This window comes from Carya illinoinensis, chromosome 12 (genome assembly GCF_018687715.1).
Source record: "Carya illinoinensis cultivar Pawnee chromosome 12, C.illinoinensisPawnee_v1, whole genome shotgun sequence".
NCBI classification, from domain to species: Eukaryota; Viridiplantae; Streptophyta; class Magnoliopsida; order Fagales; family Juglandaceae; genus Carya; species Carya illinoinensis.
In genome coordinates this window covers 24101325-24123671 of record NC_056763.1, presented here as the reverse complement: position 1 = coordinate 24123671, position 22347 = coordinate 24101325, and the positions used below count along the sequence as shown (strand labels likewise).

At 34.7% G+C, this 22347-nt stretch overlaps 4 protein-coding genes across 5 annotated transcripts; 2 read left to right on the top strand and 2 right to left on the bottom strand.

The window, feature by feature from the left end:
• The first annotated feature begins 1639 nt into the window (after positions 1–1639).
• On the top strand, positions 1640–5064 carry LOC122290513 (probable calcium-binding protein CML11). The gene is made up of 2 exons (XM_043098271.1): positions 1640–2687; positions 4660–5064. Exon 1 carries the CDS (start codon positions 2157–2159, stop codon positions 2649–2651), a length of 495 nt encoding a protein of 164 aa, XP_042954205.1. The 5' UTR covers positions 1640–2156; the 3' UTR covers positions 2652–2687; positions 4660–5064.
• Positions 5065–5415: 351 nt separating this feature from the next.
• On the bottom strand, positions 5416–7801 carry LOC122290514 (dolichol-phosphate mannose synthase subunit 2-like). 2 transcript variants are annotated; one of them, XM_043098272.1, is made up of 3 exons: positions 7567–7801; positions 5996–6169; positions 5416–5865 (listed from the first exon to the last, which is right to left on the bottom strand). In XM_043098272.1, exons 2-3 carry the CDS (start codon positions 6083–6085, stop codon positions 5713–5715), a joined length of 243 nt encoding a protein of 80 aa, XP_042954206.1. In that variant the 5' UTR covers positions 6086–6169; positions 7567–7801; the 3' UTR covers positions 5416–5712. The 2 variants fall into 2 exon arrangements, with proteins under 2 accessions (XP_042954206.1, XP_042954208.1); XM_043098274.1 differs by having other exon boundaries at positions 5996–6109; positions 7567–7800.
• Positions 7802–8327: 526 nt separating this feature from the next.
• LOC122289122 lies at positions 8328–9408 on the top strand. The gene is made up of 3 exons (XM_043096073.1): positions 8328–8727; positions 8828–8872; positions 9027–9408. Exons 1-3 carry the CDS (start codon positions 8466–8468, stop codon positions 9170–9172), a joined length of 453 nt encoding a protein of 150 aa, XP_042952007.1. The 5' UTR covers positions 8328–8465; the 3' UTR covers positions 9173–9408.
• Positions 9409–11757: 2349 nt separating this feature from the next.
• LOC122289196 (binding partner of ACD11 1-like) lies at positions 11758–16485 on the bottom strand. Its single transcript, XM_043096166.1, has 5 exons — positions 16190–16485; positions 15006–15109; positions 14806–14881; positions 12574–12654; positions 11758–12496 (listed from the first exon to the last, which is right to left on the bottom strand). Exons 1-5 carry the CDS (start codon positions 16193–16195, stop codon positions 11918–11920), a joined length of 846 nt encoding a protein of 281 aa, XP_042952100.1. The 5' UTR covers positions 16196–16485; the 3' UTR covers positions 11758–11917.
• Positions 16486–22347: the final 5862 nt, after the last annotated feature.

Genomic DNA, 22347 nt, shown 5'->3' with positions numbered 1-22347 from the left:
CCTGTGACCAAATTCAGGTCAGATCTTTGACGATTCTATCATATATGCATGATTGAAGCACCGTCCTTTTATATTATAAACTTTTTAACATTAGGGAAGATGTCAAAATGGGTAGGACAGTGGAGTGGATGGAAGACAGAACGGTTGGTGCTTTTGATGCGTACCAGCAGAGCAATGGTGTTGGTTATTACCAGGTCCATGTTCCTTACCATAATGCATAATGCATATATTTAATTAACAAACCACTCGACTTATAATTTCAGTAATGTTAGATTGTGTAAGTTTCGTGCCTTAGATTTTTCATTAAAAAATAATTTTTATGCAAATCTTAGATTTATCTATTTTTTTAAATTGCGCTTGCATACTCTAAAATGGCAAATATAAAACCTCTTACTTCATATATTATTCCAAACTATATATCTATGTTGGTGAGGACCAGTTGTTCAATCTTTACAAGTAATGTTTCAAAAGTGGATGCAAGCTTAATGCTTTTTAGGTAATTACAATCATCAATTTTAGTACATGTTTTGTTAGGCACTCCGACGCATCAGGTCCTCAACTATGTTTACCCCCCAAAGATCACTTCAATCCATTAGCTGAATATAGATTGGATTTTACATTTTTCAGAACCCAAGCAACAATCATATTGTAAAATGATAGGGATACGATGGAGGAAGGGAATAAATCTCTGAATTTTGCAAACACCACCGTCCTTGGTCAATGTTCCAACTTCCAATCTTCTAGATTTATATTTGTTTTCCCACGAAAATTAATTGGTTTATATCCCCTATAACGAGTTATTCCCACAATCCAACAGTCCAATATCCTAATACCAACCAACCACATCACCCTGCGAACCAATCTCTGATCAAATTTAGACAAATTTATTAATACCTCGAAAGTGGTATTGGCTAGAGGCCCAAATGTAACATTTAAAGACTTTATATTTCACAAAAGAAATGATATTTATAATCGTAGAGTATATAAATATTGTATAATTTTATTAAAGAAAGTGAGTAAATATGATATTCATAGAAAGAAAATTAGTTAAAAAATGAGAAAATACGATAATCATATAAAAAAACTAATGTTTTTTTTATAATAAATTTGAGTAACATTAATATATACAATCACTTTTGTGTACTATATGTATACTTCACTGATGTAATCGACTGTATTAATTTTTTTTAATACATAACCAATCACATCAATGAAGCATGCAAAAAAGTACATCAAAGTGACTGGACATAAAATTTTTGAATAAATTTTTATCTTTTTCAAAGTAGTTGCATAGTGCTTATGTATTGTATACATTTCATAAACTCCATACTTTTTAAAAAGAAAATACTTTAGTCACAAAAAGATTACATACAAGTAAATTTACATACTGATGTGGTTTGATATGGTACGTCAGATTGTAAAGTTATCTTTATTATAAAATAAATCTAACGAATTTCATGAAAATATATTAATTTATAGATTTATTTTGTGAAAAACAAGCTGTTGACGAAGTCGTATCCGTGACACTGGCCATCATGCAAGACGTGGGCATTACTCACGGAATTCCCGCCTGTTTCTCAGCATTTTTTTTTTTGGATTTTTCTCGTGGAGAGAGAGAGAGAGAGTAGATGGTGCTTCGATCTTCAAATTCAGTTTTTGTGAAATAACTAGCGTTCGATTAAAGGTCAACCCCAAGGACAAGGACATGATCGAAGATTAATTTGGAACTTAATCGTGATCTCTCTCTCTCTCTCTCTCTCTCTCTCTCTCTCTCTCTCTCTCTCTCTCTCTCTCTCTATTCTTGTTGAATTGTTGTTCTCAGTTAAAATTCAATATTCGGATCCGAGAATCTGGTGAGGTTGCTGTTACTTAGGAAAATCCATCAAAAGAGGAGGAAGAAGAACGATCTCCAAGTAGATCTCGATCGGATCTTTCAACGCTTAATTCCTTTCTGCAGGTACACAAAGACAAAGTGATCATGATTTCTCTGATCTATCTCTCTCTCTCAAAACATAGATAAGGAACTGCAAAGTTTCATATTTGGTTACGATAGTTTTGTGATAGAACTATCGTACCATGACTCAAGGACGTTGATCATATTAACAAGAGTTAGAGATTAAGGTAGAAAGATCAGAAGATTGATTTATATTGTTGACATGAGCACCAAGCAACAACAAGTTGAATTAGACGACGAGCAAATCGCCGAGCTACGTGAAATCTTTCGTTCTTTTGATCGGAACAATGATGGGAGTCTCACACAACTTGAGCTCGGATCGCTCTTACGGTCCCTTGGTTTAAAACCAAGCCCGGAACAGCTCGAAACCTTGACCCAAAAGGCTGATAAGAACAGCAACGGTCTGATCGAGTTCTCGGAGTTTGTGGCGCTTGTGGCGCCGGAGCTTCTTCCTGCTAAATCTCCATACACAGAAGATCAGCTAAAGCAGCTGTTTAGGATGTTTGATAGAGATGGAAACGGGTTCATCACGGCAGCCGAGTTGGCACACTCCATGGCCAAGCTGGGGCATGCGCTTACTGTGGAGGAGTTGACAGGGATGATCAAGGAGGCCGATACGGATGGAGATGGGAGGATTAATTTCCAGGAATTCTCGCAGGCGATAACCTCTGCTGCATTTGATAATTCATGGGCTTGAAATGAAACACTTATCATGGGATGTTGTTTCTCTTTGGTATGGGTTTTCTCTAATTTGCTTAATTTTGTTTTGATTTTCTTTGATCTTTCATTTGTTCTTAGCATATGTATGACTTCTTAGTTCTTTGTGGGTGTTTCTTTGTGAAATTGCTTGGAATATGTGCGGAGTGGAATACTTAATTTTGTGATCATTTTGGAGTCTTTTTTTCCAAATTAGATCTCTAGGAATTCTGAAATTAATTAATTAATATCTCGCGGTTTTTTAACTTATGAACTGCCAAATAGTTTCAATTCATGATCTCTAGCTAGTACTCCATTAATTGGTTGGAATGGGATTTTAGCATACAATTCGGATTATTTAGAAGGAATTAGCCAAAATTAATGGAAATATTTGAAAAAACACAGCAAACATGATCGATGATCGATGAATAAGTCATCTTTTTGTTTTTCATCCGAAGCTATTATAAGTTTTAACTCGATCGAGAGAGTACCAATTTTCTCCTCGTGATCAGGATATATCTGAACAAGCATATATGATGCCTAGATGTATGTTATACTTTCTTTTCTTTGCCTCTTTGGGAAGTAAAGTCATAATATAACTCAAATCTGGGGGTTGATCTAATTATTAATTTTTTTTTTCCAAATTAAATGTTTCAGATTCTATCATGATATGAAGCCATCTGGCTGCCATTCTCTAATTATCACCTGATCTCACAACATTACGTTCTAGTGCTTTTGTTAATGTCGTGTTTTGCATACCTTTATCTCAAACTCAAGTGACTTAGGTTTTCGACTCTTTTGGGCTCAAAGAAAATATAGAGAATCGGAGCCTTGGTGGAGGCTGAGGAATTTTCGATGCTTAAATCAGTATTACCTTAATAGTTTGTGCGAGAGAGTAGAGGAATCAGAGAGAGTTCTTAATACTTGAAGATTGACTTTTATACTAGGTTTCTAGGGATTAACCGCCCATACCCGGTATCAGGGAGATATGTCCCCTCAATAGTTCCTTTAATCAAATTTATTTAATGCACGTGGCTTCTGAATGACACAATTAATGCAGCGTGGCTCTCTGTCTCTTCTATCCTATAGGTGTACACTATCAAGCTCCTCCTCCTTCACCTATTAGAAAATCAATGGCTCTCCGCATTCCCACCCACTTGCATGTACAGTGTTATCTGAGGCTAGGTGTCATAGGAAAATGTCGAGGTTATATGTCCCCTCCTTCTTTGTGTTTTGGAGACTTTCCGTATAATTATGGCTATAAGTCGACCTTTGCTTCAGGGTTGGGAACCTCTAATGGGCCTAGGGGTTGCTCAGTCGGGCCATGCTCCTCATGTTTGGCTTTGATTTTTGGCCTTCCGCTTGATGATAAAAATTCCCTTACAGCTTGAGTTACATCTCGTCTAGTACTGTTGTAATTAGCATGTGATTAATTCTTTGAACACATTGTATTGAATGATTTATGACTCAGTTCATTCTTGCCAACTCAACAGAACCTCTATGCTAGGTGATTTTATATTTTCTGGTTTTATTTTATTTTTTTGGGTTACGAGTACGTATGTTTCTGTTATTTTATTTCTTTCAAAATTTCGTTCTCGTTACTGTTAATGCTTGTGCAGTCCTGAAAAATTGACTTAGAGATGCATGAACTTTAGAAAGGAACTCATGATGTCATGAGCACTATATATATAAATATATATTTATATATAATAGTTACAGTCGAAGTTATAAGATTTCTAATAGCTAGACCAAACATATAATGTTCTTGTGCTGGCTCCGGAAGTTCTCGTCTTTCCAGAATTAATGTTTGCAAAACAGCAGATATTGCCATATTTGAAAATTTATGAGGTTGCAGTAGTACTTTTGGTCATCTAGGTTGTTTGAATGATTTTCACAGATCAACAACATTCTACCGTCCGTCAAAGCATATATACATATATATATATATATATAGTTCATGCATGGATGCTGAAACAAGTTCCTAAAACTTTTTCTCGTACTTGGTGCAGGTTGGACAAACTCCCACGCCATGCAGATCGGTAAGATTGATGATCATCATCTACAATTATTTGGCTACGTACGCAGGAGCTGACGATCATTAATTCCTTTCATTCATGAGTGACATTTGCATGATGATCAATATTCTAGACATTGGGTTATAAACTAGTCAGGAAGATTGTTCATGATCTCCAGCTCCCATTTTCTTAGTTAAAGACATGTTCTAAATTCTTAGGTTTGTAAGCTTTTTTGTTTTTGTTAATTTCATGGCCTTTGATTTTGGAGATATTGCCACAGTATTCAAAGTGTTGGTTTTAGCGGTTTATCATTACTGTCCTGATCTCAAAACATCAGAATTGTGATTTGCAACTCTTTGATTTGTTGAATCACCCACATGCAGGAGATACATACATGCATACACATGTGACATATAGATACATATATATATATATATATGTATATTTATATTTTTATACCCAGTCATATGATTTGTCAAACAGCCCATAAGATCTTCCAAGCAAATTTTTCTACAATCGAAGTGTCTCGTAGCCTCACATCTCTAGAGCTGCCAGTATGAGACCCCCCGGTCGCCCTCAAAAGCAGTGGGGTCGGCTGTAATTTGTAGGCAGCTCATACTGAGACTCGAGTTCCTCCTTGGCAAAATAACGAATGCAGCGAAGGAGGGGAAGCAAAGTCATCAATAACACATGTTTCTACCCAACAGGGCACACCAAATGCTAAAGAAAGCAATCGTTATAGAAAAATTATAATCAAAATGCAGCACATGAAGTGGCTCATCTTTTATTTTCCGAACTGAGCTTCAATCCTAAGATAGTATATAAAATGTGAGCTTCCAATATTAAAACGATACAGATATCCAAAATCTGCAAGCTGCAACAAATCTAAATTAAAATTCTTGTCCATATCGTCACAAAATCTATTGGAAAAGAGGAGGAGGGATGGGGGAGTAAGAAAAGTATAAGGTCTATGGGTCTTTTTTTTTTTTTCTTTTTTTCTTTTTTTTAATTTTAAGAAATAAAAAATAAATGACTAAACTGATTCCATCAAGCCTTCTTCTTTTTGGATTTTAGCATCACAAATCCGACAAATACCCATAAGAAACAAAGGAGCACCACACCGGCAAATACAGGTATTAGTATGGCGAACTCTTGCGGGAGGAAATACTGGTGGATGAAGTGATCACTGTCTACAAATGGCTGAAAGAAAAAAAAACTATAAGCACAACATCAATAGGACATTTTTACCTTATGGTATGCTTTGTTTGTTTGTTTGGTTAGTTGGTTAAAAAATAGGAGATGAGATTAATTAAATAGAAGGAAGACTGACCAGAATGATCACCCAAAAAGTATAATACGTGAATATGGATATGCTGATGAAAGATAATAGAAACCCAACAGCCCTGTCTGCTAATTGCATTCTGATGTCTGTCCCTTTTACTGCCTGTGAAATACGTTCAAGGAAGACTCAACACGTTGTACATAGGAAACCAAAATTCCCACCCTGCAATAGTAATAGAATAATAAACACCAACCCTCCCGCCCACCAATGCACAAGAAAGAGAAATGATAACAAGAACAACAGAACCTTCAGGCGAGTCAGAGCATATAAATTAGCTTGTAATTGAACATCAATTCGACAAAACCAAATTTTACTGAAAATACCCCCAATCCAAAAATACAGATACTGCTAATAGTTTCAATTATGAGCAACCATATGAGGCTTTCAACCATTAAGTTAAATTGCCTAGAGCAGGGAACCTCAAAGCCATAAAATAGTACAAACTGATTTGTTATCCTCATGTAACCTAAACTCATGGACTCTCATTCTCTTTCATTCTCCAATTGCAGGGACATATTATAAAGGCACAATCAAAACACCAAACCTTGTTTATAAATTTCTGATTTTAACCACAATGCTCATGCTCCCACAGCATCCTTTGTGTTCCCTTTCCGAAAAATCTTTTTTATTTTGATGGAATACCATAATTTTACTTTCCAATCAACCCATAGCATGAATAAAGATAATAATAATGACTATAATAGTGATAATACAAGTCAATTTCTTCTTATTACTATTATCGTCGTCATCATCATATTTATGCAGACATCTTTGATCTAGTCTTGTAATTTGAGAATTTATCCTTATTTTTCTTTTCCTTTTTTGATAAAAGAATTTATCCTCCTCACCTGCCATTAAACTTGTTCATTTTTTGTTTCAAATTCAAGCACCATTTACATCTGTGCCATCCTAATCCCTTCATCCCCCAACCCGAATCCAACACCAGAAAGAGGGATAAAATGGGAGGAAAGAAGTAGTTAAAACAACAAGCCATGATAATAAATAAAACCATGTCTCCCCTTCCTATACAAAATCCACCTCGACTAACTACAATAATATACACTCACATTCTGTAAATTTTAAGAACTTAAAAATGGTGAGAATACACCCTAAATTGTTCAAAAAATAATAATAAATCATAATTGTTTTGTGAACAAAAGCTTCATTCTCATCAGAGACCGATTACCGGAGACCAGAGTCCATGGAAAATTGCAATGGTAGAGAGAACATGTGGGCTAAAGGTATCACCTCAAAACAACACACATGAGGATCCAAATCCCCAAACCAATATACCACAGCAGATCACAAATGAATTAGATTCTTTTGCACTACCAGGACCCCGCTTCATGCAGTTTCAAGAAAGAGGAAGCCAGCTTAACTTACATTCATAAATAAATAAAACAGGATTATCTCGGAAAGCTCGTTATAACAACCCGATTCCTTGGGTTTACAGCAATAAGTACATATAATTCAAACATAACTTAAAAATAATACAATTCGAATCGGTACATTTACATGTAAATCAATCCAACGGAGAAGGGGAAGTTGCAGATGATTACCTGTTTGGCATAAAGTTGGCGGAAAATTATTTTTGCCTGATCTCTTTTGCCTGAGGAATTAGCTTCTGGCTACGATCTGCAGAGCCGAGCGGAGCTGGGATTGAAGAAATATTGAAAGAGGGTCTTATTCGGGTCGATCGATAATCGACCCGACAGCATTTGGTTTGGGGTTGGGCTTCTCTATGTTACTCGTGATAAGATGTCTAGATGCAGAAAAATATCGTATTTCTTGGTGATTTAAGAAATAAATAAATATGTCACTTAAAAGTAGAATTTTGACCAAAAAAATCAATGACAGATATAATTCTAAAATGTGTGAATTTTGTATTTTTCTTATTGAAAAAAAAGTAAGGCAATAAATTTTTTATAAGAATTTTATATTTATTTATTTTAAAATATATATATATACATGTAAGTTTCATATTTTAAGACCAATAAAATTTCTACACTCTACCGTCTTATCAAGTTAAATGAAAAAAATTTATCTCTTGCTTTGTTATTCGAATGATATCTGTCGAAGACTTTCTACAGCTGGTAATAAAGTCTGACCATAACCAAATATTGATTTTAATCGTTTTATAATTTTGAATCTTTCCATTTTACCTCTGGACAAATGAAGTTATACACAAAAAGAAACTGTGAAGTGTGAACCCAAGACGGACAGATAATTTAAATTAATTTTTTTTTAAAAAAAATAAAGAATAAAAAATAAATAAAAAAAAAAATAAAAAAGGGAGAAAATGGCCGAAATCAGAGAGAGGGGTGCAAATCAATACAGTCCCCACCCACCCGCATTCCTATCCTCTCTTTATCTCCGTCTCCTTTACAGAGTACAGAGAGGTGGATTGAAAGCAACGGCAACAAAAAAAAAAAGGAAAAAAAAAGGCCCTCTCTCTGCGATGCATAGACAGTCACTGGGCTCGCCTGCCACGAAGCTCCATGGCCATGGTGGAGCCAAGGACGATACCCTCATTGTCGAAGATCCAAAGCGCGGCGGAGGCGGCGACGACGACTACGAGTACAAAGCACTGAAGCCTCGCCGTTTGTCGTTGTCGTCTCCGACGCCTCTGAGGCCCGAGAAGTTCGTCCACATCATCCCCCTACTCACCCTCCTCTGCTTCCTCATTCTCTACCTCTGCTCCCACAGTCCATCTCAGTCTGGTACGTCTTCGTCCTACTCACTATCAAGTTATCAACGCCCCCTCCTCATCGTTTCCGTTTGTTTAATTGTCGTCGTTGGTTTTCGCTTTATTTGTTTCAGATTTGGCTCAGTTCAATGGATTTAAGCGACCGGCGAAGCTCATTGGTATAAAATGCAGATTCTGATATTTTTTCAACAAAAAAAAAAAAAAAAAATTATTGTAATTGTTCTGTATTTGTTCGTGCGTGTGTTTTTTTATCGAATGAGTTTCACGATGTCGCCGTTTTACCTTGATGCGTTTGTTTCGATTTCCTCGTAGATCACCCGACCGAGATTAACGATGTCGAGCGACATATTGAGCTCCAAAAAGGCGATGTCTGGGCGATCCGAAGCCTCCGCAACTTGCGAGAACTGGGAAAACGGTCCCCGAAATCTCGCTCCCACCGAAAACTCGCCGATTTATAGACCGCATTTTCCGGTTCTCTCTCTAGAATCCATACGAGAACTCCATCTTCCATACAAATAATCTTATTTTTTGTTCTGTAATCTAACACGTGTAAGTACATTGGTTTGCAGCATGCCTTTTTTGTTTCGGATCTGTAGAAATTAATCGTTATCAAGCGAACAACAGATATCGTCGTCTCCAATCCGAGACAGAATAATATTAGAAGAACAGAGAAATAAACAAGATTATTTTTTCACGAGTCTTTACATCTCGAAACCCCCCATCTATTAAAAAAAAAGGATGGATACAGCTGGCTGTTCGGACCGTTACTACACCTCGAATGGGGGTTGGAATGACAGCTGTTTTGGTGTGGTACTTGTACGCGCCGCGCCGCTCACATTATAATGTCGCAAAGCTATAAATATTGCGTAGTTGCTGTAGAATTTATTATTAAAATTTTTTATATATCTTATATTTATTTATATTTAAAATAATTATATAATATTTATACATATTATTTTTTTATAATTTCACTGCTTGATGTTCTGAACTTTTTGTTTAAACTCTTAAGGTTTAGAGGCGCAGATATAACATAAAATGGATTTCACGTCATTTATAACCATCTAAATAGTTTTTTTAGACAACATTAAATATTTAATAAATATTATGAATCTATTTTATGTATTTAATTTTCTTTCTTAAAATTTTACACAAAATATAATAAATAATTCAATTTTTTTAAATTTAAAAATAAAATTAATATTAACAAATTATATTATAATAATATTTTATTTAATATTTAACAGAACATTTAATCTAAATTACGTAATTAAACGATGATGAGAAATATTAATATGTAAGTGAAAAGATCGATTCATGCGAAGTACGTTTTTAGTACAACTTTCTCTTATTTTTTAATTTGTTTTTTTTTTTTTTTTCATATAAGCTGCGTAAAAAAGGACCGGATTTGAGATGTGAAAGATGAAATTGGCGATGGTGATCACGTGACACAACATCATGGCACATGGGATGATGTATATTAGCATGCTTTGGTGGGTGGGCCAGCAGTGTGGTAAAAAGTCCACAGAAATAAAGTGTAATGATGTATTTGTAATTATTTTATAAAAATAAAAGTCATGATGTATTAGTTTATTCTTTTATGAATATATTAGGTTCTACTTCTACGGTTCGTATGTATCAGGCTTACAAGTAGTATAAAATATAAATTTAACGTTTAAGAGAGGAAAATGTTAAATTTATTGAAGAAAAATTTACAAAAAATTTATTTCTTCACATGTCTGTTATTGATAAGCTGAAAGATCAAAAATTTTGAAATTTAAAATTTAATTTTTTTTTTAAACTAACAGAGTGAGTTTTGTAAATAAAATTATAAGGATATATAACATTACCATTAACATATAATTGCGATGCACATTTGATGAGTAGTGCTACATGTACTTACAGTTTTACTTACAAGACTCATTTCGTTAATTTTCTTTTGAAATTGAAATTTCAAATTTTATGATTTTTCAACATATCAATAATTGACATGTGAAAAAATAAATTTTTTATAAGTTTTTTTTAAAGTATATTTAGTATTTTTCTTCATAAAATTTATTTTTACTAAAACGAACACAATACGAGATTAGAGAATCTTGATTTAATATAAACGAGATCAGGTCAAAACGTGTTCACTCGTTAAAACACGATTAATAAATGGATCAATAATGCTTGATTAACCTAAAATCAAGCTGCAAGAATCCATTTAAATTTCATTTCAAAATTACAATTTATTATTGATGGATTGTAATATTGATATTTATCAAAGTGTTTGTGTTTTTATTGTTGGGATTGTAATTCTAAATCTATACTCATATTTATTATTATTAGATTTGTAATATTAGTTTTATTATTATAAGTTAAAATCTGAAAAATAGTGATATTTTTTATTAGTTGGTAGTCTTATTGTTTTTTTAGATAATATGAGTACTAATAAATATGAATTTTAATTTTTATGTAAAATTATGTTAAACGAATTAAATGAACCATGTGGATTAGTTTAATCCATTTGTTTGAAACGAGTTAAAATGCGTCATGTTGTTGATCAATTTTATGCATTATTTAAATATATAAGTCTGATCAATTTATCTTAACCGTGTTGGCATTGTGACTTATATGAATTGGCTGAATTATTAGTAATGAAAACCATGATTTTCCCGCAACAGGTCCACCGCTTGAAAAGAGTCGCCTTTGCTTAGCAGGAAAGATGAAGTATGATGGCCCCCACAGCAATCACGAGGAGGAGCGATACCACTTGAGCCCGTGATTGTTGTTCACAGGCTTGTGACTCTCTGAGTAATTTATTCATTGGCTGAGTTTACAACATGTAGCTTCATTTCGAGCATAATTTTTAAAATAAAATTATAGATTGCATTCTACCTTTGTCTTACAATGATAATTTATAATAAATTATTATATCACTCCTTATTTTTTAAAATAATAAATTAAAGACTATCGTCGTGTTTTGTTATTCGAGTTGAATCGAAACTGTATGTCAAAAAGCCTGAACCAAATAAACATTTAAATCCAATTAGTAGACATGAAATAAAGCCTGAACCAAATAAAGAAATGTCAAATTAAATGAAATCATGACCAACTAGTTGGGGAATTTGTCCTACAGTCCCTTTTCACACTAAAACACAGAGCAAGTAATCCAGTGAGGGATTTTTGAATTCGGACAAATTGTATTTACAGTAAATAGCTTGTCAAAGGATTAAACCTTGAGCAGGTGCTGGTTTAGAAGGTTGCTGCTGCTCACTTGGTGCAGATGCTTTTGGAGACTCGGAGAGATAAATTTGAGCATAGTCATCCACCATTTTTCTTTTCTGCTCCTCCTCGGCCATTCCCACTTTCTCTTTTGTTTTCTGGCCAACTTCCTCAGCTGCCTTTGCAACCTTGCTGAAAGCCCCAGTCACCCATGTAGCCCCGGTTAATACATACCGGTTCTTCATTATGGCAGATCCAGCACTACTAACTTTTTGCTCTGCAACAGCAATTGCCGATTTGGTTTTCTCTGAAACCTGAAATTTCTGATCCACTTCACGTACTTTGCCACCAACCACAGAAGCTCCCACACTTATTTTCTCACTGAACCCAATTTTTTGGTCAAGAGAGGTGACTTTGGCTGTGGCTGTTGAGGATAACCGATGTTTCTCATCAAAGCCCTTTGCTTTGCCGACTGCATCTTTGCCCAGGATGAAGCCCTTAGCAAGCATACTGCTAACCACATCCTCTGCCTTTCTAAAAGCAGATTCAGTACCACCTGGCGTTTTATTTTGTGTTGCCTGCAGAGATTTAAGCTATAATTGGTCACGGTAATCTGGATTATGCAGTATATGGTAATTCACTCAGAGACTCTTACAGGTGGCGCGGAAGCCTCAGGTGGCAGCTTGTAATCTGGATCTGGAGTTATGCTGACAGACAGATCAACTATTGTTGCTCCCTGAGATAAATGCAGGAATAAATGAAACCTAGTTATGAGCATCCAAGAGTTGGGAGCCATGTAATGTATGAGACACATCAAACACATCATAAAATCACCAAATAAATTTCAATAAAGACAAATAGTATAGCGCCGCAAACCCAAAGTCCGTACATTGTTCATCACACTGAATATATATAAAGCGAGATCCAAGGCCTCTATCCATTAGCTATTCATGCATCCTCGACAGGAGCAAACTTTATGATGCGTAAACGAAAACAATTTTAACGTAGGCCATAAAAGCTTACAGCCAAAACTAAATCCACTCTTCAGTCTTTTTCCTATAAATAAAACCAGAAACTTGCGCAATACCATGGTACAGTCAACCTCTTATAGAAGCTATCATTATTTGTAAACAATGATAATGATGATGATGATGATGATTATATATATACAGATATGTGTGTGTGCGTGTGTGTGTGTAGAGAGAGAGAGAGAGATGCCCCACATAAATCTAGCATGCCCTCACATCCAAGTCTACCAGCCTAAGATTCAGAAAACAATGCGTGGAGAAATCTTAAAACCATTTCTCACTACTCAGCTTTAAAAATACTAAAAACTATGGGAATTGATGGGTTATAAATCGTGTCACATATCAAAAGGATCAAGCTCACCCATGCTAATTCTTTCCTCTTTTTTCCCCCTGAAGCAGACCATCAGCTTTAGTTATCAAATCATCTGGCTGATTAATATGAGTCATATACTTCCTCCAATCACATGACATGATTTCATTGCACTCCTACAACCAACTTTCTTATTTCTCTGGAACTTATAGCAGCTTTAATCAAATAACTTCTCCTCTCAAGTACACTTACTGATCTTTCTCACGGATGACCAAACCATTTACAACAACTTGTCCTCATCTAGTCCACAGTTAATGCAATATTTGAATGGAGTTTATTATTATATCACTATTTTAGTGTTGTCAACTTGTCACCCAGCAATCTCAACAACTTCATTCTGGCTACTACAACATGTTTTATAAACACGTGTTTCTATATTCCTAGCATTATTAGAAATTAAGAAACTACATATGTTTTAAGCTGGAAAAAGATTGATGTAGCCCTAGCACTTTGACTTTTCACTATTCTGCTAGATTACAGAGAACTTAAAAAAGCCAAATTAATTCTCCTGGCCAGGTCACAGGCCCCATAATTTTTTCCCAGCTTCTTAATTTCCACCGATTTAAAAGGATGCCAGGAGAAAGCACAGGCATTACAGACAGTGGGGATATTCAACAAATACACCCAATCTAAACCATGTCATTTTTGCAATGGACACATACTCCCCCACAAATGGAGACTAGATAGCATGACTTCATATGGAGAACTGTTTTATAAATGAGAATGAGTCGCGGCAGTCTTTGCCCTCTGTTGCAGCTGTCCTGTAGCCTCTTCAGCATTAGTACCACTGAAGACATTATTTAAACAATCCAGCTTCTTCTCCTTGATTTCTGTCTCAATTAGAAAATCTCTCTTTCAGTAAGGCAGAATTGCCAGTCAAACTTTAACATCCACTAACTAAAACAACCAAGCCCTTCAAAGTCCAACGGCTAGGACTGGTTGAAGGTGCAAAGTCAAACAGCCAAAAATGTATGTGCATTCAAGAGAATTTTCACATTTAGAAATTTCTTCTCGATAAAGGCAGCACATATGAGAAGGCGGGATGATTTCTTGAAGCAGAGCATACAGAGGAAGAAAGAATGGGAATACAACTTCTAATAAAGTTCCTAAAATGTTATTTGCAGAACCAGTTTGCATCTCTAGACTGGAATCGTTCTTGAGCTCGTCAAGAATGGATGTTCCCACTAACTTCAAGGACCACACACCTGTGGATTGCATCGCTCCGTAGTTGATTTCTTTTCTCTTCACCTAGCTTACCCTAAGATCACGTCTTTACCCAAAAAGCCAGGATTAATTTATAGGCTACCTCTAATCCATATTTCAATTGGATCCCAGGTGTACGGCATGTTTAGTATCATCTTAGAAATGCATTTTCATTTAGGCAAACCCCATCTTTAGAGTCTTGGAAAATGGAAAAATTAAAGAAGGTTTAAGTATGTGGTTTTCTCCCTTTTTCACAAAAAATATATGTACTCGTAAGTGAAATTACCGAAAGAAGAACTGCAGTCTCAGCTCCCTGTGAATCCTTGAAGGTAACATAAGCAATTTGAGACCGCTCATTATCACTGCATAAGCATTTGATAAGCTTGCTATTCATACGATAATGATCCACAGAGAGAGAGAGAGAGAGAGAGAGAGAGAGAGAGAGAGAGAGAGAGAGAGAACAACAGAACAAATTGAAACACTAACCTTCGCATTTCAACATATTCAATATCACCAGAAAAAGAAAAGAACTCTTTGATGTCTCGCTCAGATGCTCCTAAGGACACATTGCTAACTTTAACAGTTTTCGCCTGCAATTAGAACAAATATATAATTTAAACAGCACAGGGGAAAACCAGTACAGCAAAGGAGATCAGGTTTTAAAGATTAAAAAATAAATAATGTGTTTAACTTGTAAAAAAAAATAATAACAGAAGCACTCAAAATGTAGCAAAACAAGGGGTCACACAAAATTAGAAGCTGAGATCATCAACTGCAAGTCAGAAAAGAATATCCATGAGAACCACCGCGTAGAAAGCAATGAAGAATGAAAAAAAAAGAAGCTTTTTACAGCAGAGAGTAAATTCTTGCGTAGTAAGAAAATTAGTTGAATGGAAATTTCTTTCTAAGATCGCTCCTTCATAATAAGTTATTCTCAAGTTATGATTAGCGACTTAGCGTCAAGCCCCAGTTTACCCATGCGACACATCTGTAAACCCACCTAATGCCTCGTCAATAAGCACATCTGCCATTTACGACTATCATGCTCATGGCATGTGTTTCAATCCATTAAGGTTGACTCTCTCAGAAATGATATGATTAGGATAAAAGGGAAGTATCTAGCCTTCGATTAACAAATGGTGCACACATATGAACTTCCCGTCCGATCAAATTACATAGAGTCATCAATCTATACAATAAATTAATCGTTCACATGTCCTTAAAATAACTTTATTTTGCACAAGACAGATGGATAACATCCGAAGATTTTCTTTCCATGAGAAAAACAGTACGAATCAAACCCAATAGTCCCCATCCAATAATCGAAACACGAGTAAACATCTTTCTGATAATAAAAACTTTATTCGACAAAAAAATAAAAAACTGAGTAGAAAGAAGAAGCAGCATAGCCGGAAAATAATGAGCGCAATACTCGTGTTAAATAAACATTCGATTAACCCACAAAAAACAGTAGTTTCATATATTTTAAAAAAAAAAAAAAAGATAAACTGTGAAAAGAATATATCATTCACAATTTCACACAGATCTGTGCCTATCACCAAGTCAAACACCAAACTTATACCATAAGCAATCGATCGATCGATAAAATCATGATAAATCAAGAAAAAACCTTTATCGTAAAGATACACGAAACAGAGAGAGAGACTAACCGACATCGTAAAATAGCTTCGAAGAAGAAGAGATCTTTCTCACTGTTGCAGAGTCTTCCCGACGGAAAATGTGAGGTAAGGGCGTGGGAGAGAGAGAGCTGAAAGGGATAATCTATGTCTAGATGGAGAGACTCTAGGAGGGAGAAGCGGGGGTGTTGTGTGTTTGGCCGTACGTGTGTGGAGCGTGTCGCTCGCCGGCAAAGTCTTCGCACGTGCAAGTACCGTCACGGAAGGGTTTTTAAATGTTGAGAGCACCCGACACGGAGTTGGAATTTCGATGATTCGAGTCATTGAATTTGAACCATTCCTCATGGGTGGGCCTACTCTGCCGCCCCACCTTACCGCTGGACTGGGCGGTAAGCCCAGCGCAAAATTTTTTTTTTTAATTTTTTAATCACTTTCTTAATTATTAAATAAAAAAAATACATCAATATATTTAAAAATATTTTCTTAATTATTAAATAAAAATAAATAAAAAATATTTTTTTTTTCAAACAATATACTTAAACAGTACCGTCCGGGCGACAAAATAGCTTTTTTCAATCGACATAGACTACTGTATAATGTTTGAAGATTATAGAGTTTTCTTACACTTGTTCATGCATTTTATATTTAAATAATCTCATTTATTAAGATAAATATTTCGCTAGAATAATGCTATTTATTATTTATTTTTTTATTATCATTTCATCACTTTATAATATGATTTTAAATAATAAAAAATTATTTATTATATTTTATTAATAAATTTATCATTTAATACCACATCATAAAATCATTAAAATAATATATAAAATTGCAACACGTGATAGACTTATTGAATTTACAATGGGTGCATATCCATTCTCTCTTTCTCCCTTCTCTCTTCTCTCTTCCTTCTTCTCTCCCGAAACTCTCTTCCAAGTATTCGACGCTGGAAGTTGCTTGTTGGAGGATGACGATTCGTGTAGCTTGCCAGATTTAAACCTTGATATGGCAACCAGCATTCCTTTTACTCCAGTACTTGTTGACCATGATGTCGAAGAGATCAGACAAAAACATAATCATGGGTCTAACACATCATAGCTGTTAGTTTTTTATGTTTATCTTACTGGTTTAGTGGTTAGTTACCACTACGTCTGTAAGTACCTTTTCTTTTGGGTTCTGTTATTTGCTGATTTGGTCTTCTCAGCACGTTGTATGAGTTATTTAGATATGGGCTATTTTCACGCTTGTTCAGTTATTTTTCTATTTGCTCTGTAAGACTATATATTAGCCAAGTTTGTTATTCAATGAATAAAGTTGATTTTTCTTCAGTTTCATCTATACTATGTTCAACTTCTATTTTCCAACATTTGGTATCAGAGCCCCATCACAGGGGCCTGATTTTTTAGAAGCAGCAATCTTCTACGTGTGTTCTACTTGAACAATGATGATAGAGAGTTCATTTGTCCAGCCAGCTGTTCCGAAATTTGATGGCTACTATGATCACTTGGCAATGCTCATGGAAAACTTCTTGCATTCCAAGGAGTATTGGGGACTTGTGGAGAATGAAGTTCCTGCAGTAGCTGAAGGTGTTGTTCTCACAGATGCACAGAGAAAGCACATTGAAGATCAGCAGTTAAAGGATTTGAAGGCAAAGAACTATCTATTTCAGGCATTGGATCGTTCTATCCTAGAGACAATTCTAAACAAAAAAACTGCGAAGGATATATGGGATTCTATGAAGCAGAAATATCAGGGCACCACACGAGTGAGGCGTGGAAATTTGTAAGCTTTGAGAAAGAAATTCGAAATTCTTCACATGAAGTCGGGAGAAACTCTGAACGAATATTTCTCTCGCACTCTTGCCATTGTCAACAAAATGGAAGTCAATGGTGAGGATAAAGGAAATACTGCTGTTGTTGAAACGATTTTACGATCTATGACTTCCAAATTTGATTATGTTGTTTGTTCCATTGAAGAGTCTAAAGATTTAGACACTTTAACCATAGATGAATTGCAGAGTAGTCTTCTTGTCCATGAACAATGCATGAACTCTCATGTGTTAGAAGAAGAACAAGCTTTGAAAGTTACTCATGGCGATCACTCTAGGAGCAGAGGTCGTGGTCGTGGTCGTGGAAATTATAGAGGAAGAGGAAGAGGACGCAACAGAAGATCTTTTGATAAGGCTACCGTGGAGTGCTATAATTGTCACAAGCTAGGACATTTTGCATGGGAATGTCCACACCGAGAGACAAGGGCTAACTATGCAGAGAATCGAGAGGAGATGTTGTTGATGGCATATGTGGATCTAAACAAAACCAATCAAGAAGATACGTGGTTTCTTGACTCTGGATGCAGCAATCATATGTGTGGAAAAAAGGATTATTTTTCAGATTTTGATGGAACCTTTCGAGATTCAGTGAAACTTGGAAAAAACACGAGCATGTCTGTATTAGGAAAGGGGAATGTAAGGCTGAAAGTGAATGAAATGACACAGATCATCACATGAGTCTTTTATGTCCCTGAGTTGAAGAATAATTTGCTGAGTATTGGACAATTACAAGAAAAAGGGCTTACCATTCTGTTCCAACATGGCAAGTGTAAGGTGTTTCATTCACAGAAAGGTTTGATTATGGATACCAAAATGTCTTCAAATCGGATGTTTATGTTGCATGCTCTATCCCAGCCGATTTCATCTACTTGTTTTAACACAGTCACAAAAGACATTTTGCAGCTTTGGCATTGTCGATATGGCCACTTGAGTTTTCAAGGTTTAAAGACTCTTCAACAAAAGAAAATAGTGAATGGATTACCACAATTTCAGCCTTCCTCTAACTATGCAAAGATTGTTTGGTGGGAAAACAACACAGGTATTCAATTCCAAAGAAAAGCAACTGGCAAGCTGCTGAAATTCTACAGTTAGTGCATGCAGACATTTGTGGACCGATTAATCCAATCTCAAACAGCAAGAAAAGGTACTTGCTCACTTTCACTGATGATTTTAGTAGAAAAACATGGGTTTATTTTTTGGTAGAGAAATCAGAAGCCCTTGCTATTTTCAAAAGTTTTAAGATTCATGTTGAGAAGGAAACATGTGCATTTCTTAGAAGTTTACATACTAATCGAGGAGGCGAGTTCACATCTCAGGAATTTGCAAATTTTTGTGATGTTCATGGCATACGACGACAGTTAACAGCTGCATACACGCCACAACAGAATGGAGTTGCGGAACATAAAAATAGAACCATTATGAATATGGTTCGTAGTATGCTATCGGCGAAAAAACTTCCCAAAACCTTTTGGCCTGAAGCTGTAAATTGGACCATGCATGTTTTGAATCGAAGTCCAACCTTTGCAGTACAAAACAAAACTCCAGAAGAAGCTTGGGGTAAACTCAAACCTTCAGTTGACTATTTTAGAGTTTTGGATGCATTTCACATGTTCATGTGCCTGACAGTAAAAGAACAAAGCTTGATGATAAGAGTTTCAGTTGTGTATTGCTGGGAGTTAGTGAAGAATCAAAGGCTTACAGACTCTATGACCCAATTTCACAAAAGATCATAATCAGTAGGGATGTTATATTTGAAGAAGACAAGAATTGGGATTGTGATAAGAAGTATGAAGAAGCCATCGTGTGTGATCTAGAATGGGGTGATGATGGGGAAGAAGCAACTGTGAATGAAGAAGAAAGTGACTCTAATTTTAATGCTGATATAGAAGAAGACACAGAAGAAAATAATGCTACTGTCGCTGTAACAGCCCGTCAGAAATTCAATTGTGAAATTTCTATTAACTTTAGGAACCTCGTGAAAACCCCATAAGTTTTCACGAATCCATTAATCGTATATGTTTTTGTCTAATTACATAGTTAGTGTTATTATTTACTATGATATCAGAAGTGTGTTTTTGATTATTGGAGATAGTTAGAAGTGTCAAAATGTATTATGGTTTGTGCTATTAGACTCGGAGGGTTATTTAAAGTCTTATGGCGCAATAACATTTTTTCATATTTTCGGACAAAACGTCTGTTCAAAACTGTAGATATTATTAGATAAAAAGAAATATTTTGAGATAATTTTCATGAATATTATTGGGTAAAAATATTTTGAGTTGATTTTTATAGATATTATTAGATAAAAATATCTTAAGTTGATTTTTTGTAGATACTATTGGATAGAATATTATGAGATAATCTTTTATAGATATTTTGGGTAGGAGAAAACTACACTTAACTCTCAACTCCAGCCTCATCTCTTCCATATCTCATCCATAAGTATCTCCAGCCACCTCTCCCCACGAAATTATCTTCATTTACACTTTCCATTGAAAGAATATCAAACACTCTCTCTCGGACAGCTTTTAGGAGGTCTTTTGCACACCCATTTCGAAGCTTTTGTAAGTATTTTATCATAAAGTCTCCTTCATATAAGTTGTTCATTTTTTAGTCTAGTTTATGTGGATATCTTATTTGTCCCATTTGAAGATCATTTGGTCAGTCAAATATTGTATAAACTATAAAAAGGTCATTCTGGGAGATAAACTGGAGAATATGTTATAGTTTGGAGTTTTTGACCAAGCTAATGGATAGATATTGGTCCGAACTTTTTATGGAGTATTGTTAACATGTTTATATGATTATTGGTTGAGGATTTTTGCATGATTAAAGGTTTTGATGAAAGATTTTCTTAGATTTAGAAACTTAGAAACTGGAAGAGAAAAAACAGTTTCTGTTTTGAGAAAGTTTAACTCTTTGGTGGTCTAAACCTATTCCAATGACTTTGATAATTTTATTGGAGAATCCTAAGCATCTTATATACATGTTATATTATTATTTTGAAAATATTTGATGTTAGTTTCAAAGATATGAAATTTTATGCAAAGAGATATTTAGATAGGCCAAAGTGTGGATATTCTTGGCTAAATTTATGTTTTGATTAATTTCTAACCATGTGATCTTGAATTAGAAGCTTATATATATATTTTAGGACATCTTTTTAAACCATGTGATGGTTTGGTTTGAAGATCATATATTTATAAATCATAGATCAAGAGATTTATCAAAACTAGTTGAGGAAAAAGTTTCTGTTTTTGGACTAAGTGCAAAACCAAAAACTCCAAATGTTATTTTGTGATTTTGGTGACTTTATTTTGATGATTTAAACCATGGTTGATGTTAGGATGATATTATGAATATGTTAGAAGTAAGATTTGATTTTTGAAATTCTTGGAGATGTTTTGATTTAAGGTCAAAATTTGTGATTCAAGTGCTTGGATCTTTTTACAAAAAAGTTTGGTGTTGATTATTAGTTTTTTCTAAATGGATGTTTTAAGTATGGTTTTGAACTTAGGATTGGAAGATGTTTGTTGCAAAATTTTGGTTTAAGCATGAGTTTTGAAGTTGAAAAGAATTGCAACAAAAAAAAATCAAGGGAAATGGCCTATAGATGTTTCGGCCATAGTGTGTTTTTTATAGTTGTGTTTTGTTTTAAATTTTTCTGAGTTGATATTTAAGTTTAGGACAAAATTTACATGAGGAATGTAAATTTTAGAAACTTTTGGAATTAGTATGCAAAATCCTTAAGTTATGGGTAAAACGGTCATTTTCCCACATGTAGAGAGTAAAATGAAAATTTTACTTTTTAAGTTAGTATTTTCCATATTTCAAATTATTAGTGATTTAGTTCTAACTTTTAGAATCACTAATTACAGTTCCTCGTGATCGCACTTGAAGTTTTATAAGAAACGCAGAGATCGAGATAAGTTAGCTTTTAACTTACTAGCAGTCTACTGTGTATGTGTGCTAAGTAAAGGAACTACAGTGTATTCATGTGTGTTATCATATATGTTATGCCATGCCAAGTTATCACGTAATTGTCTATTATATAGAATTTATTCTGTCATCAATTTTTATCTGTTACATAATATATTCTGTCATGTATTACTGTACCTTACAAGTACGTCATGCTAAGTATGCCATTTATTACATGTATGTCAAGTCATGTAATATTCACTGTTGCAAGTATGCCATGTTAAATATGTTGTCTATTATATGTTATGCCATATTACGAAATATTTCTATCTCAAGTTGGTCATGTATTTCAAGTTATGTTCAAGTCACATTATGTTACGTCAGGGCTTCAGTCCTTTCGTATTCCAGTCATAGTTCATCTTGATTACTTATATATGGGGTCACA

Bases quoted from the DNA above. Each gene is read 5' to 3' on its own strand.
- LOC122290513 (XM_043098271.1), top strand. From the start codon at position 2,157: ATGAGCACCAAGCAACAACAAGTTGAATTAGACGACGAGCAAATCGCC.
- LOC122290514 (XM_043098272.1), bottom strand. From the start codon at position 6,085: ATGCAATTAGCAGACAGGGCTGTTGGGTTTCTATTATCTTTCATCAGC. The intron at 5,866-5,995 runs GTCAGTCTTCCT...TTTTTCTTTCAG, and splicing joins CTTTTTGGGTGATCATTCTG to CCATTTGTAGACAGTGATCA.
- LOC122289122 (XM_043096073.1), top strand. From the start codon at position 8,466: ATGCATAGACAGTCACTGGGCTCGCCTGCCACGAAGCTCCATGGCCAT. The intron at 8,728-8,827 runs GTACGTCTTCGT...TATTTGTTTCAG, and splicing joins CCACAGTCCATCTCAGTCTG to ATTTGGCTCAGTTCAATGGA. The intron at 8,873-9,026 runs GTATAAAATGCA...ATTTCCTCGTAG, and splicing joins GCGACCGGCGAAGCTCATTG to ATCACCCGACCGAGATTAAC.
- LOC122289196 (XM_043096166.1), bottom strand. The intron at 12,655-14,805 runs GTAATTTCACTT...CATTTATCTCAG, and splicing joins AGACTGCAGTTCTTCTTTCG to GGAGCAACAATAGTTGATCT. The intron at 12,497-12,573 runs GTAAGAGTCTCT...AAATCTCTGCAG, and splicing joins CTGAGGCTTCCGCGCCACCT to GCAACACAAAATAAAACGCC.